General features: G+C 35.6%; 1 protein-coding gene across 4 annotated transcripts in view; it reads left to right on the top strand.

Annotated features, from left to right (window-relative positions):
• Nucleotides 1-23793, top strand: part of LOC150099760 (protein FAM193A-like) — a 342566-nt gene that overhangs the window by 276846 nt on the left and 41927 nt on the right. For all 4 annotated transcript variants that reach the window (XM_090403637.1, XM_090403636.1, XM_090403635.1 and 1 more), the window contains exon 16: nt 14776-14934. In XM_090403637.1, coding sequence (XP_090259763.1) covers nt 14776-14934 — 159 coding nt within the window. The remainder of the gene's footprint in view (nt 1-14775; nt 14935-23793) is intronic.

Here is a 23793-nt window from a genome sequence, read left to right as displayed (position 1 = left end):
TGACAGCTTCTATTTGGCCTGAATCCAGCTTGTTCTTCACCAAGCTTTTCTTCTACAATTCTTCTCAACCGTTTCTCAAGTATACTTGCATATATCTTACCAGGGGCACTCAGTAGAGAAATACCTCTGTAATTCTAGCGTTCAGTTTTATTTCCCTTTTTATATATGGGTACTATGAGACCTCTACTCCAATCATCGGGAATTCATCCCTCTGTCCAGGCCTTCTGAACTATGCAGTGCAGCTACTGTAACACTTTTATAACCACCATACTTCAGCATTTCTGGTCGAATATCATCTATTCCTACTGCCTTTCCACATTTTAAGCCTTTGATGGCTTTTTCTACTTCAAGTATGGATGTGTATTCCTGGTCAGTGTTTTTTACCACCGTGCTGTCATCACTGCTTGTTACATTTAGCAGTTTTTCAAAGTAATTACTCCATACTTCAATGATATCTTTTTCTCCCATTTTCATGTCACCTTTATTCTCTAACTCCTTTTACAGTACTCTTTCCTCCATTTCTAAGCCTCTTCAACAACCTCCAAAATATTTTGCCACCTTCTTGATACTTATTTTCTATGTTCTTCTTGCAAAGTCCTCCCATGACTTTTGTTTAGCCTTGTTTTACACGCTGTTTAGTTTTCTTACATTTGTCTCTGTATTTTCTAAGAGCACAAGCTGACTTATTTGCCAGGAACTTTTGATATGCTTTCTTCTTTTTCTTCACTACCTCTTTAACTTCTTGTGTCCACCATGGAGTTCTGATATTTCTGTCCTTGCAGACAACCTCACCACATGACTCTCTGGCTGAATCATTTAAAGTTTTCTTCGAGGCTTCCCAATGAATCTCTAAAGTTTGGTTCCTGTTCTCAAACACTTTCATTTTTTTTTCAATAATCTTTGTGTATTTTAGTCTACAGTTCACATCTGAGAGCTGCTCGACTTTTATTCGCTTTAAAACTTTCTTACATGTTATTCTTTTCAATATGAAATTGAATTTTATCCTGCTCAAGACTAAATAGTGATCACTTCCAATTTCAAATCCTCTGTACACTCTGGTGTCCTGCAACAGGGAGAAAACATCACTAACAACAATAACATAGTCAATGAGACCTTTCTTATTTCTTGCCTCTTCTCTCCATATGAATTTGTGCATATTTTTATGTGGGAACATGGTGTTAGTAATAACTAGGCCATATCCTGAGCAGAAATCCAACAAATATTTGCCAATATTATTAGCTTTGCTCTTTTCTCCAAATTTTCCCAATATGTTTTTGTATGTCTGACAATCATTTCCTACTCTGCTATTTAGATCCCCAACAAGGACCAACTTTTCCTTTTTCATTGTGTCAGATGCTTTCTCCAAATCCTCAGAAAATTCCTCCACTTCTACCTTATTAGTGCCTTCTGTGGGACCATAGACACAAATAAGTCTCATTGTCCAGTTCCACATTCTGATATTTGCTCACATTACTCAACTTGAGACTGTCTGCCATTCAAGGAGATTAGCCTCGTATTTAGTGTTGAATACAATGGCCTTGATTGTCATTGCCTGAATATAACATTTTGTATTTATTGCTCAGAAAGATCTCGCCAGTGTTTGTCTTTTTTGTTTTAGTCACCCCCATTATGTCGATCTGGTATTTATCTAATTCCTCAACTAGCTCCATTTCTTTGCCATTCAGGCTTCTTATGTTGAGAGTACCGATCTTTAACTCTGGTGATGTTGAGTTAGGGTGTTTTTCAGATTTGTTCGAGTAGCTGACTTTTCGCTGTTCACCTTGGTTCCCTGACGAAAACAATGGGGGCCTTGTTTAACCGGGCAACGCCCCCAGCCAGCATGAAATTTGGTTGTACCATTATTTTGTAATTTGGTTTAAGCCAATAAGAATTACAATTTGGTCGGCTAAATCCCAAATTGCCAGCCCATCCTCGTTCATTCAGTATCCAGGTAAATACCCAACAGGGTCCACCACGAAAAGGTGGAGATTGGACATTAGGTTAGAAGCCCTGGTCAGTTCTCCGCATTCCTTTAAAGACTATGTGGAGGTCTCTTCTCAGTTATACAGCTTTGAACCTTAAGCACCCCCCCCCCCCAATAACAAAAGGTTATTAGTAAACTTATAGTACATTTGTACCATGAGTGGACTAAGGATTTTTTTGTAACTTTTTGTTTTTAATTTATTTTTACATAGCCCAGAAACCCTCCTGAGCTAGAGACCAAATATGGAACTTTAACTAAGATATTCATCTCTTAAAATTTATCGTATGAGATAATAAAATAATTTATGGCTTATGGCCTTCGTTAAAATCATCGCCTAGAAGTGGTTTCTAAATTCCATTTCATATGTAAAGGGAGTGTCAGAAATAATTGCACGGATTCTTTGACAAATTAGCCTACAAGATAGATGGGTTGTTGGGTTCAGATTTGTCTAGAACATCAAGATTATATTTTACTTCATGAGTCTGGTTAGGCCAGAAATAACTTTTGTGTAATAGTTTTATTCCAATGAATTTATGTCTGGTAGATAAGTCGTGGATGGCCTAACCAGACTTGAACAATTTTGGAAGTCATAAGTAATACTCCTCATTCCTGTGTTAATGAATTAGTAATTATTATTTATAACTTTATAAGAGACTAAGAAAAATTGTGAAAGAAAAACATCGAGAGCTGGATTCATACCAAATACAACAAATAGTTGAGAAATCTTGATAATATGACACTGTACTTAAGTTTTATATAGAAAAGGCATATCAAGGTGCCTAGAGAAAAGCTTTGTGCAACACTACAATTATATGGTGTAAATGGAACATCAGAGCAGTACATCATCTATATTTAAGTTGTAAGTGTAGTTAGAATTGAAGGAAATATAGGAAGGTGTTTGATGTAAAATCAGCTATAAGACAAAGTTGCGCACTATTTCCACTCTTATTTATATATTATTATTATGGGCTACTCCAAGGAGTCCTTAGACTCATCGAAGGAGGTAATCTATTAATCTTATAAAAAACCTCAGTAATTTGTATGTCTCAGTCATATCATCCCTTTTCTACTTATCAACCAATTTCTGTAACTCACAAATCTTCAACTTTTCCTCGTAAGATTCATTCCATAGACTTGCTTCCATCTTGGTCACTCGCCTCTGTATCCTCCCTATCTCCTCCTCATCAAGAAACCCTTGCACCCAGATCTGCATGCAGTAGTCAAGATGGGTGTTATCAATGCTCGATAAAGAGGAGCAATAACCTGCTTGTCTCTGTTCATCAAAGTATTCTTCAGTAATCAAGTAATCTGATGAGCTGCTTTAACCACTTTTGCTATTTGCCCTCTGAACTTTAACTTCTTATCCACTAACACTACCAAATCTCTGGCTTTGTCAATTTTCTTGAATATGGTTCCACAAATGTAGTATACAGCTGATAATCTTTTCACTCCAAAATGCATAACCTTACTTTTATACATTATCCATTCTCCTTTGCCCAATCTGCCAATCTATCCAAATCATCGTGCAAAATTTTGACATCGTGTATTAACTATTACTCTACCCAATTTTGCATCATCGGCAAATCACAGAACAGTTCCTCGCAGATCCTTTTCTATATCATTAATGTACAAATTGAACAGTAGCAGTCCTAGAACAGAACCCTGCCACATGCCGCTAGTCAAGGTCCTCTTTTGGACTCTACTCCTGAATAAACTACTCTCTGATATCTCTCCATTAACCACCCTCCTGTCCATCTCACGAGCCCTATATTCATCCCCATGTGCTGCAGTTTACTGATTAGAATTCCATGTGGTATCCTGACAAAGGCCTTTGCAAAGTCCAGCAGCATCACTGTAAGCCCATTACCTTTATCCAGCTCATCTGTCACTGTATTATAAAATATGAGCAAGTTATTGAAGCATGACCTACTCTTCACAAAACCATGCTGCCCCCCCATACAGTATTCCATTTCCATCTACACATTCCTGTATTTTCTCTTGATCAACTTCTCCAATACTTCATTTTTCGTGTTGGCATATTCCAGTTAATACATACATGTTAACTCTTACCACCACCCTTTTCAAAAACTTGGAGTCGTTAACATCCTCAAAAACAAAGCTATAACACAACAGTTTTCTCTAGCAAGTTGTTCTTAAACAAGAATAACAAATTATTAGTGATATGTTTTATAAACAATAGCTATAGCAAAAAATACCATCAGTAAAATTCTTCACAGTCATCTGCAAGATTCTTCACAACTTCTCTAAAAAGTTTAAAGATTCCTTCAATGTATTCCATATTAAAGGAATATCTGGTAGAATGCTACTTTTAAACCACCTATTAAAAAAAAAAAGACATTCTCCTCCAAAGATCCTTCTCTCTAGCCCACTCTGAGGTATACAGAATCCAGTGCACCTTTTAACTTACTATATATTGGTGAAACTGGACACACAATTCCAATCTGTAATAAAGAACACAGATTACACATCAGATTTAACAATTTTGGCAAATTGGAAATTTCTGATTATGCTCTTAACATCTACACCAAATTGATTGGAAAGGTACCTATTCCTTAAATCATACAAAAACTTGCTTTGAGTGCAAATTTAAGGAAGCGTATAAAATTTTGATCAACCATCCTAATCAAAAAATATTGAAAATAATGGCAACCTAAAAATCCCAAGAATATGGATGGCACACATTCAACCCACATAGCTTCTGTTTCAAGTCTGCAGCAAATCCTTACTTAGGACTCTAAGCAATAATTTCAGCACCTATTTCATATATTGGCCACTATCAATATTATTTTTGTTCTAATTTATCTGTAAATCTCTAGCCTAACTGTTGTGGATTTATCTGTTAATAATTTCTGCTCAAACACATAACAGGACTAGCTTTGATGTAGTATGTTGTTTTAAGGATACTTGCGACATAAGACTGAATGATATAATCACGTAATCACAAGAAAGATATTTATTTAACCAAATATTTCGGTCTGGAAATAGCAGACCATCGTCGGTGGTATTACAAGAACAGTTTAAAAAAAAAAAAATATATACAAGCTAGAATACTAACAATAGATCGTTGAAATTAGAACATGCCGCGTGATGTTATATCACTAAGTATGAAACGAAATATTTTGAAGTAGAAACATGATTGAATTTGCTATAAAAAAAAAAAAAAAAAAAAAAAAAAAAAAAAAAAAAAATTAACGAGTAATCTTGATTAGGCTTTCCCAGATTTTTGATATAGATATGCAGTCATTACGATTCAGGTTGGGATGATGGAGCAAGGCCTCCACGCTTTCCTTGAACAAACGTTCGAACCTATAACGGGATCTATGTAAGAGGCGCGTTTTGGACCAAAGGATGCTGTGGTCAGTTTCAATCCCGTGTTGAGCCAAACCAGACTTTTCAGGTTTATTGTGAAGAATGGATGATTGATGTTCTTGGATTCTTTTTTCAAGAGAACGTCCAGTCTGTCCAAAGTAAGAGAGATCACAGTTGCAAGGAATTTGATAAACTCCAGGAAGAGATAAAGTTGAGCGTTTGTCTTTAGGAGAAGGAAAATGAGAAGACAATTTGTTAATAGGAGAATACGTAGCTGTTAAATCATATTTCTTCAAAATTCTTGCGATAGGTTCTGAAATACCGGAGATATAAGGAATAGGTACTCGACGTATTGAATCTTTGTTGTTTTGTGGAGGATTATAAGATGTAAGAAGACGTTGAATACTTTTTTCAGAAAAGCCATTGAGTTTCATGTGTTGCTGGATAGTAGAAAGTTCTTTCTGTAGATAATCAAAAGTAGAACAATTAGTTTTGGCTCTTTTGATGAGACATTTTATAATTCCTGTTTTTTGACATGGATGATGGGCTGATTCTTTCAGAATATAACGACCTGTGAATGTTGGTTTCCTGTATACTGTAGTTGTAAGAATATTTGAAGATGATCGGATGAGGAGAACGTCTAAAAAAGATAACTGGTTGTTTTCTTCTAATTCCATAGTAAACTTTATGCGATGATGTAAGGAATTAATACTGTTTAAAAAGGAAGATAAAGTGTTTTTACTGTGAGGCCAAATAGCAAATATGTCATCTATATATCTTACCCAAAAAGATGGTAGAGGGAAACTAGATGTGAAGAGGACTTTTTCTAAATGTTCTAAATAAAAGTTGGCTAAAGCTGGAGAAAGAGGACTTCCCATGGCTGTTCCTTCTACTTGGCTATAAAATTTGTTTTGACATATGAAATAACCAGAATGTATAACGAAATCGAATAGTTTTATAATATCTTGAGGAAAGATGTCAGCAAGTAGTTTTAAAGTTTCCTTAAGAGGTACATTGGTGTATAAAGATTCTATATCAAAACTAACCATAAGATCTGTAGGTTGTAATGAGACATCTTTTAATTTTTCTAAGAAATCTGAGAAATCTTTACAGTCCTTGAGAAAAAATAATCACCTCATTATCACTAAAGCTGACAAGGGAAAAGCAACAGTAGTTATGGACTCAGTAAATTACAGAAGAAAACTTTCTCTTTTGCTTCGAGATCGCTCCACATATCAAGAAATTGATTATAATCCAACCAACAGACAACTAAAGAAATTAAATTCTCTCCTTGATGAAGTCATCAGTTTGGATAAAGACACAATTGAAAGACTTAAAACTCATTTTGCAAGACCTCCTAGATTTTATGGCCTTCCAAAAATCCATAAGATTGACTATCCTCTTCGTCCAATAGTAGATTGCATTGATTCTCCTACTTACCGTATAGCCAAATATCTAGCTAAATTACTGAAATCTTACATTGGCAACTCGAGTTCTTTTTTAAAAAACTCCTCAGATTTCTTAGAAAAATTAAAAGATGTCTCATTACAACCTACAGATCTTATGGTTAGTTTTGATATAGAATCTTTATACACCAATGTACCTCTTAAGGAAACTTTAAAACTACTTGCTGACATCTTTCCTCAAGATATTATAAAACTATTCGATTTCGTTATACATTCTGGTTATTTCATATGTCAAAACAAATTTTATAGCCAAGTAGAAGGAACAGCCATGGGAAGTCCTCTTTCTCCAGCTTTAGCCAACTTTTATTTAGAACATTTAGAAAAAGTCCTCTTCACATCTAGTTTCCCTCTACCATCTTTTTGGGTAAGATATATAGATGACATATTTGCTATTTGGCCTCACAGTAAAAACACTTTATCTTCCTTTTTAAACAGTATTAATTCCTTACATCATCGCATAAAGTTTACTATGGAATTAGAAGAAAACAACCAGTTATCTTTTTTAGACGTTCTCCTCATCCGATCATCTTCAAATATTCTTACAACTACAGTATACAGGAAACCAACATTCACAGGTCGTTATATTCTGAAAGAATCAGCCCATCATCCATGTCAAAAAACAGGAATTATAAAATGTCTCATCAAAAGAGCCAAAACTAATTGTTCTACTTTTGATTATCTACAGAAAGAACTTTCTACTATCCAGCAACACATGAAACTCAATGGCTTTTCTGAAAAAAGTATTCAACGTCTTCTTACATCTTATAATCCTCCACAAAACAACAAAGATTCAATACGTCGAGTACCTATTCCTTATATCTCCGGTATTTCAGAACCTATCGCAAGAATTTTGAAGAAATATGATTTAACAGCTACGTATTCTCCTATTAACAAATTGTCTTCTCATTTTCCTTCTCCTAAAGACAAACGCTCAACTTTATCTCTTCCTGGAGTTTATCAAATTCCTTGCAACTGTGATCTCTCTTACTTTGGACAGACTGGACGTTCTCTTGAAAAAAGAATCCAAGAACATCAATCATCCATTCTTCACAATAAACCTGAAAAGTCTGGTTTGGCTCAACACGGGATTGAAACTGACCACAGCATCCTTTGGTCCAAAACGCGCCTCTTACATAGATCCCGTTATAGGTTCGAACGTTTGTTCAAGGAAAGCGTGGAGGCCTTGCTCCATCATCCCAACCTGAATCGTAATGACTGCATATCTATATCAAAAATCTGGGAAAGCCTAATCAAGATTACTCGTTAATTTTTTTTTTTTTTTTTTTTTTTTTTTTTTTTTTTTTTTTTTATAGCAAATTCAATCATGTTTCTACTTCAAAATATTTCGTTTCATACTTAGTGATATAACATCACGCGGCATGTTCTAATTTCAACGATCTATTGTTAGTATTCTAGCTTGTATATATTTTTTTTTTTTTAAACTGTTCTTGTAATACCACCGACGATGGTCTGCTATTTCCAGACCGAAATATTTGGTTAAATAAATATCTTTCTTGTGATTACGTGATTATATCATTCAGTCTTATGTCGCAAGTATCCTTAAAACAACAAATTCTTATCCTTCACGGGGAAAATGCTACTAAAATAACTGGTAAATTAGGAAAACTTTCAGTTATACAAGGTAGGTTACGAGCAAAGATTAATTTCTTAAAAAAGTGCCGCGACAACAAGATTATTCCCAATTTCGCTAAGATTAAAGAAACAATAAAATCTCCTGGAGCTCATAATATTTACCGGAACACAAGTTTATCTCTAATCCGTAATCAACTTAAAGCTGCTAAACGTGATCTTGCTATTCACAGTCATCAGACTTCTGATTTACGCACCTATATATCCACAAATTTGGATCCACATCTTTCTCACATAGTTCTAAATGTAGCTAAACGTTCTACTCAACGTGCTTATAATAAACTAAGTCAACATCTTAACCGTAAATATGAGGCTCTTTCGTCTAAACAATCCAAGCCATTCATAACTCCAGATAATTGGATTGTAAATATATCCGGACGTCCTTTGACTAAAAGCGAAACCCTCATCCTTTCAAAAGGACATGATTTTTCTATTGTTCCAAATAAAATACCATATCTAGATTTCCTAGTTAACATTGAAAGGAATCTTAATCATCTAACCAGCGATAAAGCTAATGCTCTTCGCCTAGAAGTCGCTTCTTCTCTACTTAAGGCTAAACTTCCTCCTTCTAACATATCTCCTTCTGAAATGAAATCTTTACAGTCCTTGAGAAAAAATAATCACCTCATTATCACTAAAGCTGACAAGGGAAAAGCAACAGTAGTTATGGACTCAGTAAATTACAGAAGAAAACTTTCTCTTTTGCTTCGAGATCGCTCCACATATCAAGAAATTGATTATAATCCAACCAACAGACAACTAAAGAAATTAAATTCTCTCCTTGATGAAGTCATCAGTTTGGATAAAGACACAATTGAAAGACTTAAAACTCATTTTGCAAGACCTCCTAGATTTTATGGCCTTCCAAAAATCCATAAGATTGACTATCCTCTTCGTCCAATAGTAGATTGCATTGATTCTCCTACTTACCGTATAGCCAAATATCTAGCTAAATTACTGAAATCTTACATTGGCAACTCGAGTTCTTTTTTAAAAAACTCCTCAGATTTCTTAGAAAAATTAAAAGATGTCTCATTACAACCTACAGATCTTATGGTTAGTTTTGATATAGAATCTTTATACACCAATGTACCTCTTAAGGAAACTTTAAAACTACTTGCTGACATCTTTCCTCAAGATATTATAAAACTATTCGATTTCGTTATACATTCTGGTTATTTCATATGTCAAAACAAATTTTATAGCCAAGTAGAAGGAACAGCCATGGGAAGTCCTCTTTCTCCAGCTTTAGCCAACTTTTATTTAGAACATTTAGAAAAAGTCCTCTTCACATCTAGTTTCCCTCTACCATCTTTTTGGGTAAGATATATAGATGACATATTTGCTATTTGGCCTCACAGTAAAAACACTTTATCTTCCTTTTTAAACAGTATTAATTCCTTACATCATCGCATAAAGTTTACTATGGAATTAGAAGAAAACAACCAGTTATCTTTTTTAGACGTTCTCCTCATCCGATCATCTTCAAATATTCTTACAACTACAGTATACAGGAAACCAACATTCACAGGTCGTTATATTCTGAAAGAATCAGCCCATCATCCATGTCAAAAAACAGGAATTATAAAATGTCTCATCAAAAGAGCCAAAACTAATTGTTCTACTTTTGATTATCTACAGAAAGAACTTTCTACTATCCAGCAACACATGAAACTCAATGGCTTTTCTGAAAAAAGTATTCAACGTCTTCTTACATCTTATAATCCTCCACAAAACAACAAAGATTCAATACGTCGAGTACCTATTCCTTATATCTCCGGTATTTCAGAACCTATCGCAAGAATTTTGAAGAAATATGATTTAACAGCTACGTATTCTCCTATTAACAAATTGTCTTCTCATTTTCCTTCTCCTAAAGACAAACGCTCAACTTTATCTCTTCCTGGAGTTTATCAAATTCCTTGCAACTGTGATCTCTCTTACTTTGGACAGACTGGACGTTCTCTTGAAAAAAGAATCCAAGAACATCAATCATCCATTCTTCACAATAAACCTGAAAAGTCTGGTTTGGCTCAACACGGGATTGAAACTGACCACAGCATCCTTTGGTCCAAAACGCGCCTCTTACATAGATCCCGTTATAGGTTCGAACGTTTGTTCAAGGAAAGCGTGGAGGCCTTGCTCCATCATCCCAACCTGAATCGTAATGACTGCATATCTATATCAAAAATCTGGGAAAGCCTAATCAAGATTACTCGTTAATTTTTTTTTTTTTTTTTTTTTTTTTTTTTTTTTTTTTTTTTATAGCAAATTCAATCATGTTTCTACTTCAAAATATTTCGTTTCATACTTAGTGATATAACATCACGCGGCATGTTCTAATTTCAACGATCTATTGTTAGTATTCTAGCTTGTATATATTTTTTTTTTTAAACTGTTCTTGTAATACCACCGACGATGGTCTGCTATTTCCAGACCGAAATATTTGGTTAAATAAATATCTTTCTTGTGATTACGTGATTATATCATTTGATGTAGTATGTTTATTTCTTTTATAATCAGAGGTCAGGCCAGTAGTGTTAATTGTTGACCAAATTAGTGTGACTTTAGTATGCTATGTGTATTGTAACATAGCTTGTGTCTTTGTGTTTTTTATATATGTATACTCAAGATGAAAACCATGATATGAAGATCAAAATGTTGGATTATTATTCTTGATTTGCCAATATTGACAAGCTCCATGAAATGTGATTTTAGAAAATTCCAAACATTAAAGGATTTCTGTTTGCTCTTTATAGAACTTAAAGCACTGGGTTGTGTTGTATGGTGCTGATGTGATGTGTGAAGTACAGTAGCAAATAAATTGATCCAAGCACTCGCATTTTAAAGAGAAAAATTTTAATTTTGCAAGAAAATGAGTACAAAAATTAAACTTCAACTTTACTTAATAATTTATATGTGCTCCTCTGTTCCTAATAACTTCATTAATTCGCTTAGGCATGGATTCTACCAACGTAGAAAACATTTTTCTTATTTCCACATCTCTAAACCATGCTTTTAGAATGGATTGTTTTAAGTTATCCTTTGTATCACAATTTAATTTTCCAAATCTCTTTTTCACTATGGCCCACATTTTTCTATTGGATTGTTAGGAGAGTTATCTGACAACCGAAGTAATTGGATGTTGCGATTTTTGAGGAACTCTTTCACTTTTTTTGAAGTGTGGCATGGAGCAAGATCCTGTCAGAAGATGTCTTTGTTTTTCTGGATCTGCAGGACCAGTCTCTCTTCTCCAATATTTTTATGTGTGAGTTGATCCTGGACCCCTTGTGTAAAACAACCCCAGAATATCTTTTCAGCTGGGTGTTTATGATCTTGTTGAAGGTGGGCAGGAGAAGTCTTCTCAGCCACTGATTTGCAAACATAGGGCACTCGCACTCCTTGGACAAAGAAATGGCTCTCATCTGAGAATACGACCTTCTTCCACTGCTCAACAGTCCAGTCTTTGTACACTTTTCCTCAAATGTGTACCTTTCCCTCCATTTTATAGCTACTCAAAATGAATAAAGCAATCCAAATGTCAACTTGTTTACACTATTAAAAATAAAAAAATTCACATGGAGAGAAGAGGCAAGGAATAAGAAAAGTCTCATTGACTATGTTATTGTTGATAGTGATGTTTTCTCCCTGGTGCAGGACACCAGAGTGTACAGAGGATTTGAAATTGGAAGTGATCACTATTTAGTCTTGAGCAGGATGAAATTGAATTTCATATTGAAAAGAATAACGTGTAAGAAAGTTTTAAAGCGAATAAAAGTTTAGCAGCTCTCAGATGTGAGCTGTAGACTAAAATACACAAAGATTATTGAAGAAAAAATGAAAGAGTTTTTCAAACCTTGGAGATTCAGTGGCAAACTCTGAAGAAAACATTGATTGATTCAGCCAGAGAGGCATGTGGTGAAGTTGTCTGTAAGGATAAAAAAATCAGAACTCCCTGGTGGACACAGGAAGTTAAAGAGGCAGTGAAGGAAAAGAAGAAAGCATACCAAAAGTTCCTGTCAAATAAGTCAGCTTGTGCTCTTAGAGAATATAGAGACAAATGTAAGAATGCTAAACACTGTGTAAAACTAGCTAAACAAAAGTCATGGGAGGACTTTGGTAAGAATATAGAAAATAAATATCAAGAAGGTGGCAAAATATTCTGGAGGTTGTTGAAGAAGCTTAAGAATGGAGGAAAGAGTGCTATAAAAGGAATTAGAGATGATAAAGGTGACATGAAAACGGGAGAAAAAAGATATCCTTGAAGTATGGAGTAATTACTTTGAAAAACTGCTAAATGAAACAAGCAGTGATGTCAGCACAGTGGTAAAAGACATTGACCAGGCATGCAGTCAGGAATACATATCCATACTTGAAGTAGAAAAAGCCATCAAAGGCTTGAAATGTGGAAAGGCAGCAGGAGTAGATGATATTCGACCAGAAATGCTGAAGTATGGTGGTATAAGAGTCTTACAGTGGCTGCACTGCATAGTTCAGAAAGCCTGGACAGAGGGACGAATTCCTGATGATTGGAGTAGACCTCTCATAGTACCCATATATAAAAAGGGAAATAAAACTGAATGTGAGAATTACAGAGGTATTTCCCTACTGAGTGTTCCTGGCAAGATCTATGCAAGTATACTTGAGAAACGGTTGAGAAGAATTGTGGAAGAAAAGCTTGGTGAAGAACAAGCTGGATTCAGGCCAAATAGAGGCTGTCAGGATCAGATCTTCACTTTACGACAAATAGTCGAGAAAGCATGGGAATATAACAAAGATCTGTATTTAAGTTTTGTCGATCTGGAAAAGGCATATGACAAGGTGCCAAGAGAGAAGCTATTCAATATGCTGCAGTTATATGGTGTCAATGGGGCATTATATCAAGCAATACTTAGTGTTTATTTGAGTTGTAAGTCAGCAGTTAGAATTGAAGGAAGTACAGGAAGATGGTTTAATGTTAAATCTGGTGTGAGACAAGGATGTACATTATCCCCTTTGTTATTCATTATCTATAAGGATCTTATTATGAAGGAAAGTGGTATTAAACATGATATCAAAATTGGAGATGTTAATGTCAGCTCTTTGCTTTATGCAGATGATGTTATACTTCTAAATAAATCCGCTACAAGTCTGCAAGATTCTCTGACTAAATTGAATAGCTCTTGTAATAGATATGGTATGAAGGTCAGCAATAAAAAGACAAAGACAATGAAAATAGGCAGAATCATTGAAAATGTCAACTGTGTTGTGAATGGAGAACCTGTGGAACAAGTAAAACATTTCAGCTATTTAGGCACGATTTTTAGTGAAGATGGTAAATTAAATATAGAAATAGACAACGGAATCAGCAAAGCTGGTATGGTGGGAAGTCAATTGAATAAATTCATATGGAATAAGAGAGAAATTAGTCGGAACACTAAATTAGCTGTATACAAGACAGTGTTCAAACCAGTTTTAACTTATGGATCCGAGAGCTGGGTCAGAAGTAAAACACTTGACCAAAGACTAGAGACCACAGATATGAGAGTCCTGAGAAAGATTATAGGCGTGAACAGATGGCATCAATGGCAATATCATATTAAAAACGAGGATATTAGGAAAGAACTTGGCATTGTCAGCATCCAGGAATGCGTTAGCAGAGCTAATCTCAGGTGGTATGGTCACTTAAACAGAATGGGCGAGGAAAGATTAGCAAAACAAGTGTTCTCTGCCAGGTTGGCAGCAAAACGACCCAGTGGAAGACCAAGATATAGGTGGATTGATACAGTACAAAGTGCCTTAGACGATAGAAATATAAGATCTGATAATGTTGGAGTGATGACAAGTAACAGGCTGATTTGGAGGAAAATTGTAGATAGGAAATTAATAATGATGTAATTTTTTTTTTTCATGTAGTACTATCATATCCTGTACACCCCTTGAGGGTACATGGCAGGAATTTGATGATGATGATGATGATGAAAATAAATAAAACACTATTAATAAACATTGTAGAGACAGTTAAAACACACAATACTAAAAACTAAAAGCACACTAGCCAAAACCAAAAATAGTAAACTGAAACCCAAACAAAAATTGTGAACTGAAACAAAAATTAAACCAAAAACTTAACGAAAATTCAGCTAGTTCAGATTAATTTGTTCGCTACTGTATATTTTCTGGCAGAAGTAGAATTATACTTTTCTCTTAATTTGTTTATAGTAAACTTTCACTTTGATAGACTGTTTTTCTGTGTCTATACAAGTAGGCTCTCTTTTAATGATTTTATTTTTAAATGCATTTTAAATTTCTGATTTCTTAACGTAGGAGTTTTATTTTATTTTGATAATGTAAATTAATTTTTAGGCAGAAGGAGTTTCATTTAATAAATCCGAGAAGTCCGAACATCAGGTAGATAACAGAGCTGTGGAGGAATTGTTGAAATTTATTACTGGTTCAGATAATTGTTCAGAAGAAAGGCCTACTGCTACAAAAACAACAAAACAGCAAAAAAAGAAAAAAAAGGTAATTTTTAAACAGGAATTAGAGAATATCATTGTCTTTTATCAGTGTTAAGTAACTACATTATATTTAGTAAAAGTCCTTATCTGACAACCTGAAACCAGAAATTCATGATACATGTTCATTGTAGGCAGTGATGTTCTTCATTGTTCTGCTGCCATTTATGTATTATGTTTTATTATTCCATATTTTTAGCATAAGCTGTATACTATATGTATTATAATGTTTATTTTTATATAATATTATCACTTTTAAGTGATCAAGTTTATCTAGAGATAACTGAAGTCTTGAGTCTGAGGCTTGTACTGTAAAAGAGAATCATGCAAACTGGCATACTGTTATTCCGTGTGTGTGTGTGTGTGTGTGTGTGTGTGTGTGTGTATACACATGCTGGATAAATGTCTTTTTACTATATTCCTTAATCTGTTAAAGGAATTCTTTACAAGTTGCATAAACATTTTCCTTCTAGATGAATTCCTTTAGGGATAGATTAAGGAATATAGTAATGCAAAGTTTTTGTATATCGTTGAAATTTTAGTCCCACCTTGTGCCTGGCACTTAATTCATAATATTAATCTTTCTGGTTTGAACTTCTCATTTCTTATTTATATAAGATTTTTCTTTCTTTTTTTTTATGGTTGGGGGAGGAAGAGGCAATAGTACCTATTACTATTTTGTATGTTTTCTGGATATGTTTGTTTAAAAATGTGCCAAACTTTGTCTTACCTACTTGAAGATAGTATGAGCAGAAAATTTTAATATTATGGAATGGAGCAAAGAATGAACCAGTGGAAGTCAGAAGCAGAGGATTCTAAATATCGTATTTTCTGGCAGGTAATGTCACACTCAAAAAGCACAAGTGTTATACACGTAGCAAAAGGAATAATGAAGTTTGTAATTTTGAACTGTTGTGAAGCTGTAATTTGGGTTTCTTTCATGGAAAGGTCTGGTCTAGATGTAAGTAATGGTGAATGTCATTTTATGTTACATTATGCCACAGTTGGTGAAATGGATGTAAAAGTGAGTTTTGATGTATATTAATATTTTGATTTGTCTTTATCATTGAAATATCTTTTGTGAATTATTTGTAGAAAGTTTGTTGATTTGGTTATAAATTAAACTTGCCAAGAAATTATATGGTTTATCCAAGTATAAGCAAACAAGGTTTGCATGTGAAGTATCTTCATGACCAGGCTACTTGTATATAAAGTCTAATGACTTCACATTAATTGTCTTTGTATCCCATAATGCAAAGCAGACATCCTTTTGAGTGTGCATAATGCCTAACTTGTATATGGAAAATATATGACATCTGCATTACTTCAACCTTGATATCCCTTCTGAGTCTGGATCCACCACTGATGGGTCCCCCACATGCATTAAAGGTTGCATGCTTTGCATTATGGGATACTAAGCCTCTCTATACAAGTAGTTTAGTTGTGAAGATACTTAATGCACAAATTTTCTTTGCTTACACTTGGATAAAAGATTAAACAAAAATATAATTTCTTGGCAAGTGTAACTATCATCATTTGTTTTATGCTTTATTGATTATGAATTTGATAAAAGGATAGAGGAGAGACATGCAGTGATAGCAGATACTCTTGGACATGACACCCATACAGTGCAGTCAGTCTCCTTGCCATAACATGGCCTCAACAGTGCCTCCTACATACCAATACTTGGAACCACTGCCCCCAATTCAGGCATGACCTGGCAGAGTATATGTGTCAGCTGACTAGGAAACCTTTCTCATTCATTATTAACAGGTTTCCTGTGTGCTGTCTGGCAGCCAGTCTGTGACACCATCATTTTTATTGATGTATCATCAAATGGAACAAGTTTGGGTCTCCAAGTATGTTTGGCATTCTCTTGAAGGTTATCATCTTGAATCCCTGTGCTGGAAGCCAGACATGGTGTTCACCACTTTTGGCATCCTATAAGCAAGGTGGTGTTTCTCCTGGGCTTTCATCACCTCATCTCATCATCAGTCCTGAAGTGGTGAATTCTGTGTTTGACCTTGGTGGTAGATGACTTTCATCATATAGATTGGGGATTCTGTATAACCATGTGATATTATTATGAATAATATCACATGGTTATACAGGCAAGTTCATGAACTTCCCTTCAGGAAGTTCATGAACTTGGCAAGTGCGAGCCATTTTATTCACTCAAATACCAATCATATATCCTTGAACACACTCGCTGAAGATGCATTCACAAAATCTAATGATAGACCATTCATGCACTCACTATGAAAAGTATCTGTACATCACATGCTTTCTGACCACACTCTTAGTCAATTTCATGATGTCCCCTGTCCAGCCTGCACCAGCCATGAGCTGAACATCTCACATATATTCTGTAAGTTATCCTTACTAACATATCTTTGTCATATCTTTTCTCATCCATCTGTCCTCATATATGCAATTCCACAAGGCAGTTATCATTTTGGTCACCTACTTATGGATTTTCTCAACTGTTTCCCCATCTTCTCAGAACCCAGATGACATCTTTTTTTTTTTCACACAGTTAGTGTTCTCTTTAATAGTGCAGTTATCAAATGTGGTGACTTTTAACCACCTTAAACATTGCGTTTTCTAAACTTTTCACTATCCACTATAATCCCCAAGTCTCTAGTTTCATTGATTACCTTGCAGCAAATTCCCATTAATATGATTCTCTTCTTGCAATGGCCTTTGTCCATAATGTAAAATCTGGCATTTAGGGACACAACTAACACTCATTAACATTTGCCCCCAGAATTAAATCTGTTCAAGTGTCAGCCTGCAGGAATTCTGAATCAGCTATCTAATCCATCCCCAATATCATTAATATGTAAATTAAATAACAATGATCCGTGTACAGAATCCTGTTGTACGCTGCTGGTCACTTTGCATCTCTTAGACTCCTCACCACTATACATCCCTTTCTGATATTTTCACTTAGCTTCTCTTTCAATTACCCATGTCAAAAATTTATCATATGCGTCCCTTTGGGTCATATGAGAAACTCGTGGAATCTTGTCAAGTACCTAACTGTAGAACATATGCAGATTTCCTAAAGCAAGACCTACCTTTAACAAATTGTGCTGTCATCTTTAGAGGATCTTAGTGCTGTCTACTCCCTCCCTAATCAGCTTCCCTAAAAAAAACCTTGATTATCACACTAGCAATACTGAGTTGTATGCATTTTACTGCACCATTCCTAGCTTTCCAGCCTTGCATATTTGAATTCTTACTCTCCTTCCATTTATTAGGAATCACACACACACATTGAGACTCAAGTTGAACAACCAATCAGAAGTAAGTAGAAGTGCTAAATCCCTTGCATGTTCCTGTAGTGTCTAGTGTCCTTGCTGATATTCCATCCAGCTGCTGTTTTCAAATCAAGCTCTTATAACAGCTTTAATACTTCCAGCTCTTCCATCTGTATTATTTAATTCTCTACATTCAGAGTTTTATGATGGATCTGCCCAGAATGCGTAATTTATTTCAATTTAACTCTTACTGAAGCGTTAACTTAACATTTTGGCTATTTCTGGTAAATCTGTCACATTTTTGCCATCTGCATTCACTACGGATATTCTTATATGGCCATTCTTCTTCTTTTTTACTAGCTACATAGTGATAAAATTCTCCTGGATTCTTTTTATAATCTGATTTGAACATCCTCGTCATGTGTGTCACTCTCCTGACCTACCCTTTATACTTCCCTTGGGTGTCACCATCACCCTTTTTATGATACATCTGCAACATACTTCTTTTATGTAGCTGTTATTTTAAATAGTTATTCATCCCTTTAGCTCTCATTACAGTTTTTCTTGCAACTCTGGAGTTGTTGCAGTTAGATATTGCTTCCTTCATATATCCTTGGACTTCATATATCCTATGCACTGTTGATTCTCTGCTATGCAATTTCTCATGCCAAGATGTTTCTTTTCAGTTTATTATAATCACGTGCCATATAATTCACATATGCTCCTTCAGAGCTCACACTTGCATTGTGCATGATCATGCTCACCAATCGGAGGCATAATGGTCAATCAATTTATAGACAGATTCTCTCAGATGCTTTTACCAAATCCAGTTTTCTTGTACTGCGAGTCCCTTCCATGTCATACTGCTTAAGATAGTTATCCCTGAGCGATGTTTTAAATTCTCTCTCCAATTTTGATGCTTTCTGCCACCAGTTTATAACCCCATAGTTGAAATAACTCATAATAATAGTCAACAGTCCTGTTCACCTGATCTCGTCTATTGTCAAGGCCTTCCCCATTTTCCAGTCTTCTTTCACATTGGCTGTCCTCGCTGAAATATTTCATGCTTATTCTTATGATCTCATCTCTCTTATTCAGATAGTAAGAACTGGCCCTCAGTCATCTTTCATCCTGACTACATGACCAGTTTGACTTTAATTGTTTGGTTTTTTTTGAATGACATCAATTTTTGTGATCTGTCATCAAAATACCTGGTCTGTAGCAGCATTCACTTGTGTATTTTGTTCTATTAGTCTTTCTCAGGCCAAATGGCCTCAAACCCATTACCAGTATTACTCATTGTAGTACTATCAGTAGAGAGTTTTACTTGGTTAGATTTAATTATAATACTAATACATGATTAAGGGATAAATGTGTTATTCATTATAATACTAAGGTCACATGTTAAAAGATTTAAAAAATTATTTAAGAGTGATTAAACTACATATATTTCTTTATATTATCTCTAAACCTGTAGCTCATGTTGCTCCTTTTGTAATCTTTGATATAAAGAGATAAACAAAACTTATTTTTATGAAGTACCCTTGGATCAGAACATATATTTTGACTGCAACCCCTTTTTAACTTAAAAAAAAAATTAATTTAATCATATTATTGCCTACTTTTGTGTATTTTTGACAATTAAAGTATTTGAAACTTAAAGTAGAGATGGTGATGAATGAATATGATATTAATAAGTAGAATAGTAAGATGGAGCTCCATTAAATCTTAAAATTTAAAATCGGAGATATAAATAAGAGTCTAAAGCATAAAAATGATAGGATACTGTTAAAAGATGATATGTGGATGAGATAAATTTGGTAATGAATGATGTGATACTAATAGTAAATACACTAGAAAACTTGCAAAAATTAAAATTAAGAGATTAATCTAGAATATTAAGAAATAATCTACTTAGAAACTGTAAAGGATGAAAAAAATAAACAGCAGATGTACATGGAGAATGAAATTTCTCCTTGTATGTGGTCTCAAGACAGCCAACTAAAAACGGATATTATTAGGATCAAATGAAGTGTGTATGTTTGTGATAAAAAAGAAAAAAAAAGTAATAATTTACCAGAAGGACTCAAGCCAGACAGGTCTCAACTGAAAAGCCAGACTAACAATGGCCACCTGCTGGTGGGACCATAAAACCAGGCAAGGGACCAATGAAAAAATGACTAAATATGCTACAAACCCAATCTACTGCAGCTGATAAGTGCTGGCAGATAACCATGGCCAGGGCACTGGTGTGAAATATGCAACTGGATATTAAACTGGCTGCCTGGATCACCAACTTGGCCAATTAGAAATAATTGCATGTGAGTTATCACATTGCAATTTCTCAATTGCAGCATTTTCAGAGGTATGACTCCCAGACTCTGGATCCAGAACAATCCAGATATCAGACATTGATGACTCCTCTACTCTGATAGTGAAAAATACACAGGAGGAGTAGAATTTACATTCACTAGTAAAGCAGCAAAAAAAAGCATCCTGGCACTCTAGCCACTGTCAAGCTGATTAGCTGTGCTGCAACTGGCTGGCACTGTATGAACACGTCATCACCATATACGCACCAACCGAAGTTAGTCTAGATGACATAAAAGATGCATTCTACAGTCAACTCTAAGGGCTAACAAGTGTCTCCTCCCAGCCAGTGCCAACATGGGCATAAAAATCACCAGCTAAGATGATTAGGTCCTTCTTGGGTATGGAGTTGGAAATTTTTTTGCCATTGTTAGCACTAACACAACCGGCTGGGAGGAGACACCTGTAAGATTTGGCCTTGGGGCCAAGCAAATGATAACGGAATAAGACTACTGTCATTTTGCCACTACCAGTGGCCTGCTAGTCGCAAACAGTTTCTTCAAGTACCCACCAAAACATCAAATTACCTGGCAAGGATAATTTGGAAATTCAGTCTTGGACTATTTTCTCATCATTACTAAATAACTTAAGGAATTCACAACATATACTGGAATATAAATTAAAATAAACTTTAATATATACTTTCTATATTTCGGCAACGTGGGAACATAAGATTAAGGCACGTGCACGAAGGCACTAAAAACAGCAAATGAGGTTGAAGCGAGGAAACTACTGTTTTTCCTAAAGTCCTGATGGTGCCTACTAGCGAGCTATATTACATATTCTTGGCCATTGGGCTGAAGTTCTCAAGATGTGCATCTCCCAAATTTGGGGCAGTCTCATGCATCCAAATCTGTTGAGGTTTGGCATGTTTCTTAGGGCTGAGGCTGATTCTATGAATAGTCTTTCAAATTTATACTTGCTGTGGTGTATTAATGTGTCTTTCTTCCACCGTATTTTGTGGCGTGTATTCAGAGCATGGTCTGCAAGCCCACAGTGGCTGTACTGGTGAAACCGGATGCAGTCCTTGTGTTCCGAAATTCTGATGTTTGCTGTCCCTGCCTGTTTGGCCAAAGTAGGGCAGCTTACAGCTGCAAGGGACCAGGTAGGTCTAGGGGAAGTGGTTGGTCTTTAGTGGAGCAGATAAGGGATGCCAATTTTCTGTATGGTCTGTAACAAGAGGTCAGGTCATGTTTATTCAGGATTTTGGTAATTTTTTCTGAGGTGCCCCAGATGTAGGGAATGGTGATGGATTTAGAGTAATCTTTTTTGTGAGGGGGGGGGGGGGGGGGGCTGTAGTTTACTGGTTTTGGATTTTTTGGGAGTTGTAGCCATTGGCTGAGAAAGTGTTAAGGATGTGATTTAGTTCAGTGGTTAGGGCATTGCCATTTGAACAGATTAGTTTAGCCCTGTTGTATAGTGTCTTAATAACTCCATAATAACATCCAGGATGTTTAATATGAGTCTCGGAACAGGGAAGATTCCGCAGGAATGGATGGAATGTATGGTAATTGCATTGCACAAGGGTGGTGCAGAAACAGATGTATCCAACTATCAACCAATTAGTATCTCAGGAGTGGTGGTGAAGATTTTGGAAAATTTGGTTAGGAGCGGCATTCAGAAATGGGTTGACAGTGAATATCTACTTTTCAATGAACAACATGGGTTTACTAAGGGAAGGTCATGTTCTTGCTCACATTCTATAACAATGTTACCATTGAACTAGACAATGGGAATGGATACACCATGATACTTTTGGATTTTGCTAAGACTTTTGACAGAATACAGCATGGCAGACTGCTGCATAAATTGGAGAAAATGGTTTGGGTTATACAATATTAGCATGGATAAGAGAATGGCTGACTGACCGATATCAAAAAGTAATACACAGGGGATCTGAGTCTGCAAGGTTAAGGTAACAAGTGGTGTACCACAAGGATCAGTGCTTGGTCCACTGTACATTAATATGATATTAGGAAGGATTTGACAAGTGATATACAGTTATTTGCTGATCATGCAAAGATAGGTAGGGTAATCAGGAATGCTGCTGATATGCAGTCTTTGCAGAATGATTTGAATAGGCTGGAATTGTGGGCATGGAAAAATGGGTGTCAGTTCAATGTCAGTAAATGTAAAGTCATTCACTTTGGCATGATTAGATATCCAATGTTGTAGTATATTGGTGGGATTAGACTAGAAGAAACTGATGAGGCTAGGGATCTTGGGGTGTTAATAGATAGGAAGTTGAAGTTCAGGGATCATGTAGCAAAGATTGCAATGCTGAAACGAATGTTCACATGTAAAGATAAGGATGTTATTTTGCCGCTTTACAAGGCTTTGATAAGACCTCACTTGGACTATTGTGCACAGGTCTGGTTTCCGTTGTGATTCTGATATATTTGAGAGAGTATAAAGGAGAGTGTTAAAAATGATATCAGGATTGTAGAATACTGATTATGAAGACAGATTGAGAATTTGTAGACTGCAGACACTAGCAAACAGAAAAAAGAGGGGGTGATATGATTGAGACTTACAAACTTCTGAAAGGGTCATACAGGATTTCAATTGATGGAGTTTTTCAATTTATGGAGGGTGGGGAAAGAACGAGAGGGCATCCTTGGAAGCTGAGAATGAATGCTGCCAAGAAGGGTGTGAGGGCTAGATTTTTCTCTCATAGGGTGGTGCGTGATTGGAATGGATTGCCATTGGATGTTATGAGTGCAAGAAGTGTGAATGAATTCAAGAATAAGTATGATAGCTGGTGTGTGTAGTATTTAGTCTCCCTCGATGAGTCTCTGACTCCCTGGAGGTCTCTAATAATAATAATAATAATATTATTGTTGTGAGAGGGGGGTGTTGTTGGTGAATGTACCTACCTGTATGTGTGGGTTTTCTATAAACAGAGAAAACCAAGGTTCCATCAGGCTGGTGGGGTGACTAGTTCTAGGAAAGGGAGGCTGTTGTTTTCCTCTTTTTCCGGGGCGAACTTGATTCTGGGGTGTTGGTTGTTTAAGTGCATTAAGGAGAGGAGTGTATCATGTTGCCAAATAGCGAGCACATCATCAATGTAGCGAAGCCATATGGTAGATTTTTCTGGGGAAGAATTTAAGGCTTTCTCTTCAAAAGTCTCAATAAAGAAGTTGACCAAGGAAAGTTAGAGTAGTGAACCCCTGGCTGTCCCCTCTATCTGTTTGTAGAATTTTCCCTGTCAAACGAAATAGCCAGAGTTCATT

Source organism: Typopeltis vanoorti, chromosome 14 (assembly GCF_054136105.1).
Source record: "Typopeltis vanoorti isolate ZY-2024b chromosome 14, IOZ_Tvanoo_1.0, whole genome shotgun sequence".
NCBI lineage: Eukaryota > Metazoa > Arthropoda > Arachnida > Uropygi > Thelyphonidae > Typopeltis > Typopeltis vanoorti.
The sequence above is the reverse complement of the archived record's forward strand: the minus strand, read 5'-3'. Positions and strand labels throughout refer to the sequence as shown.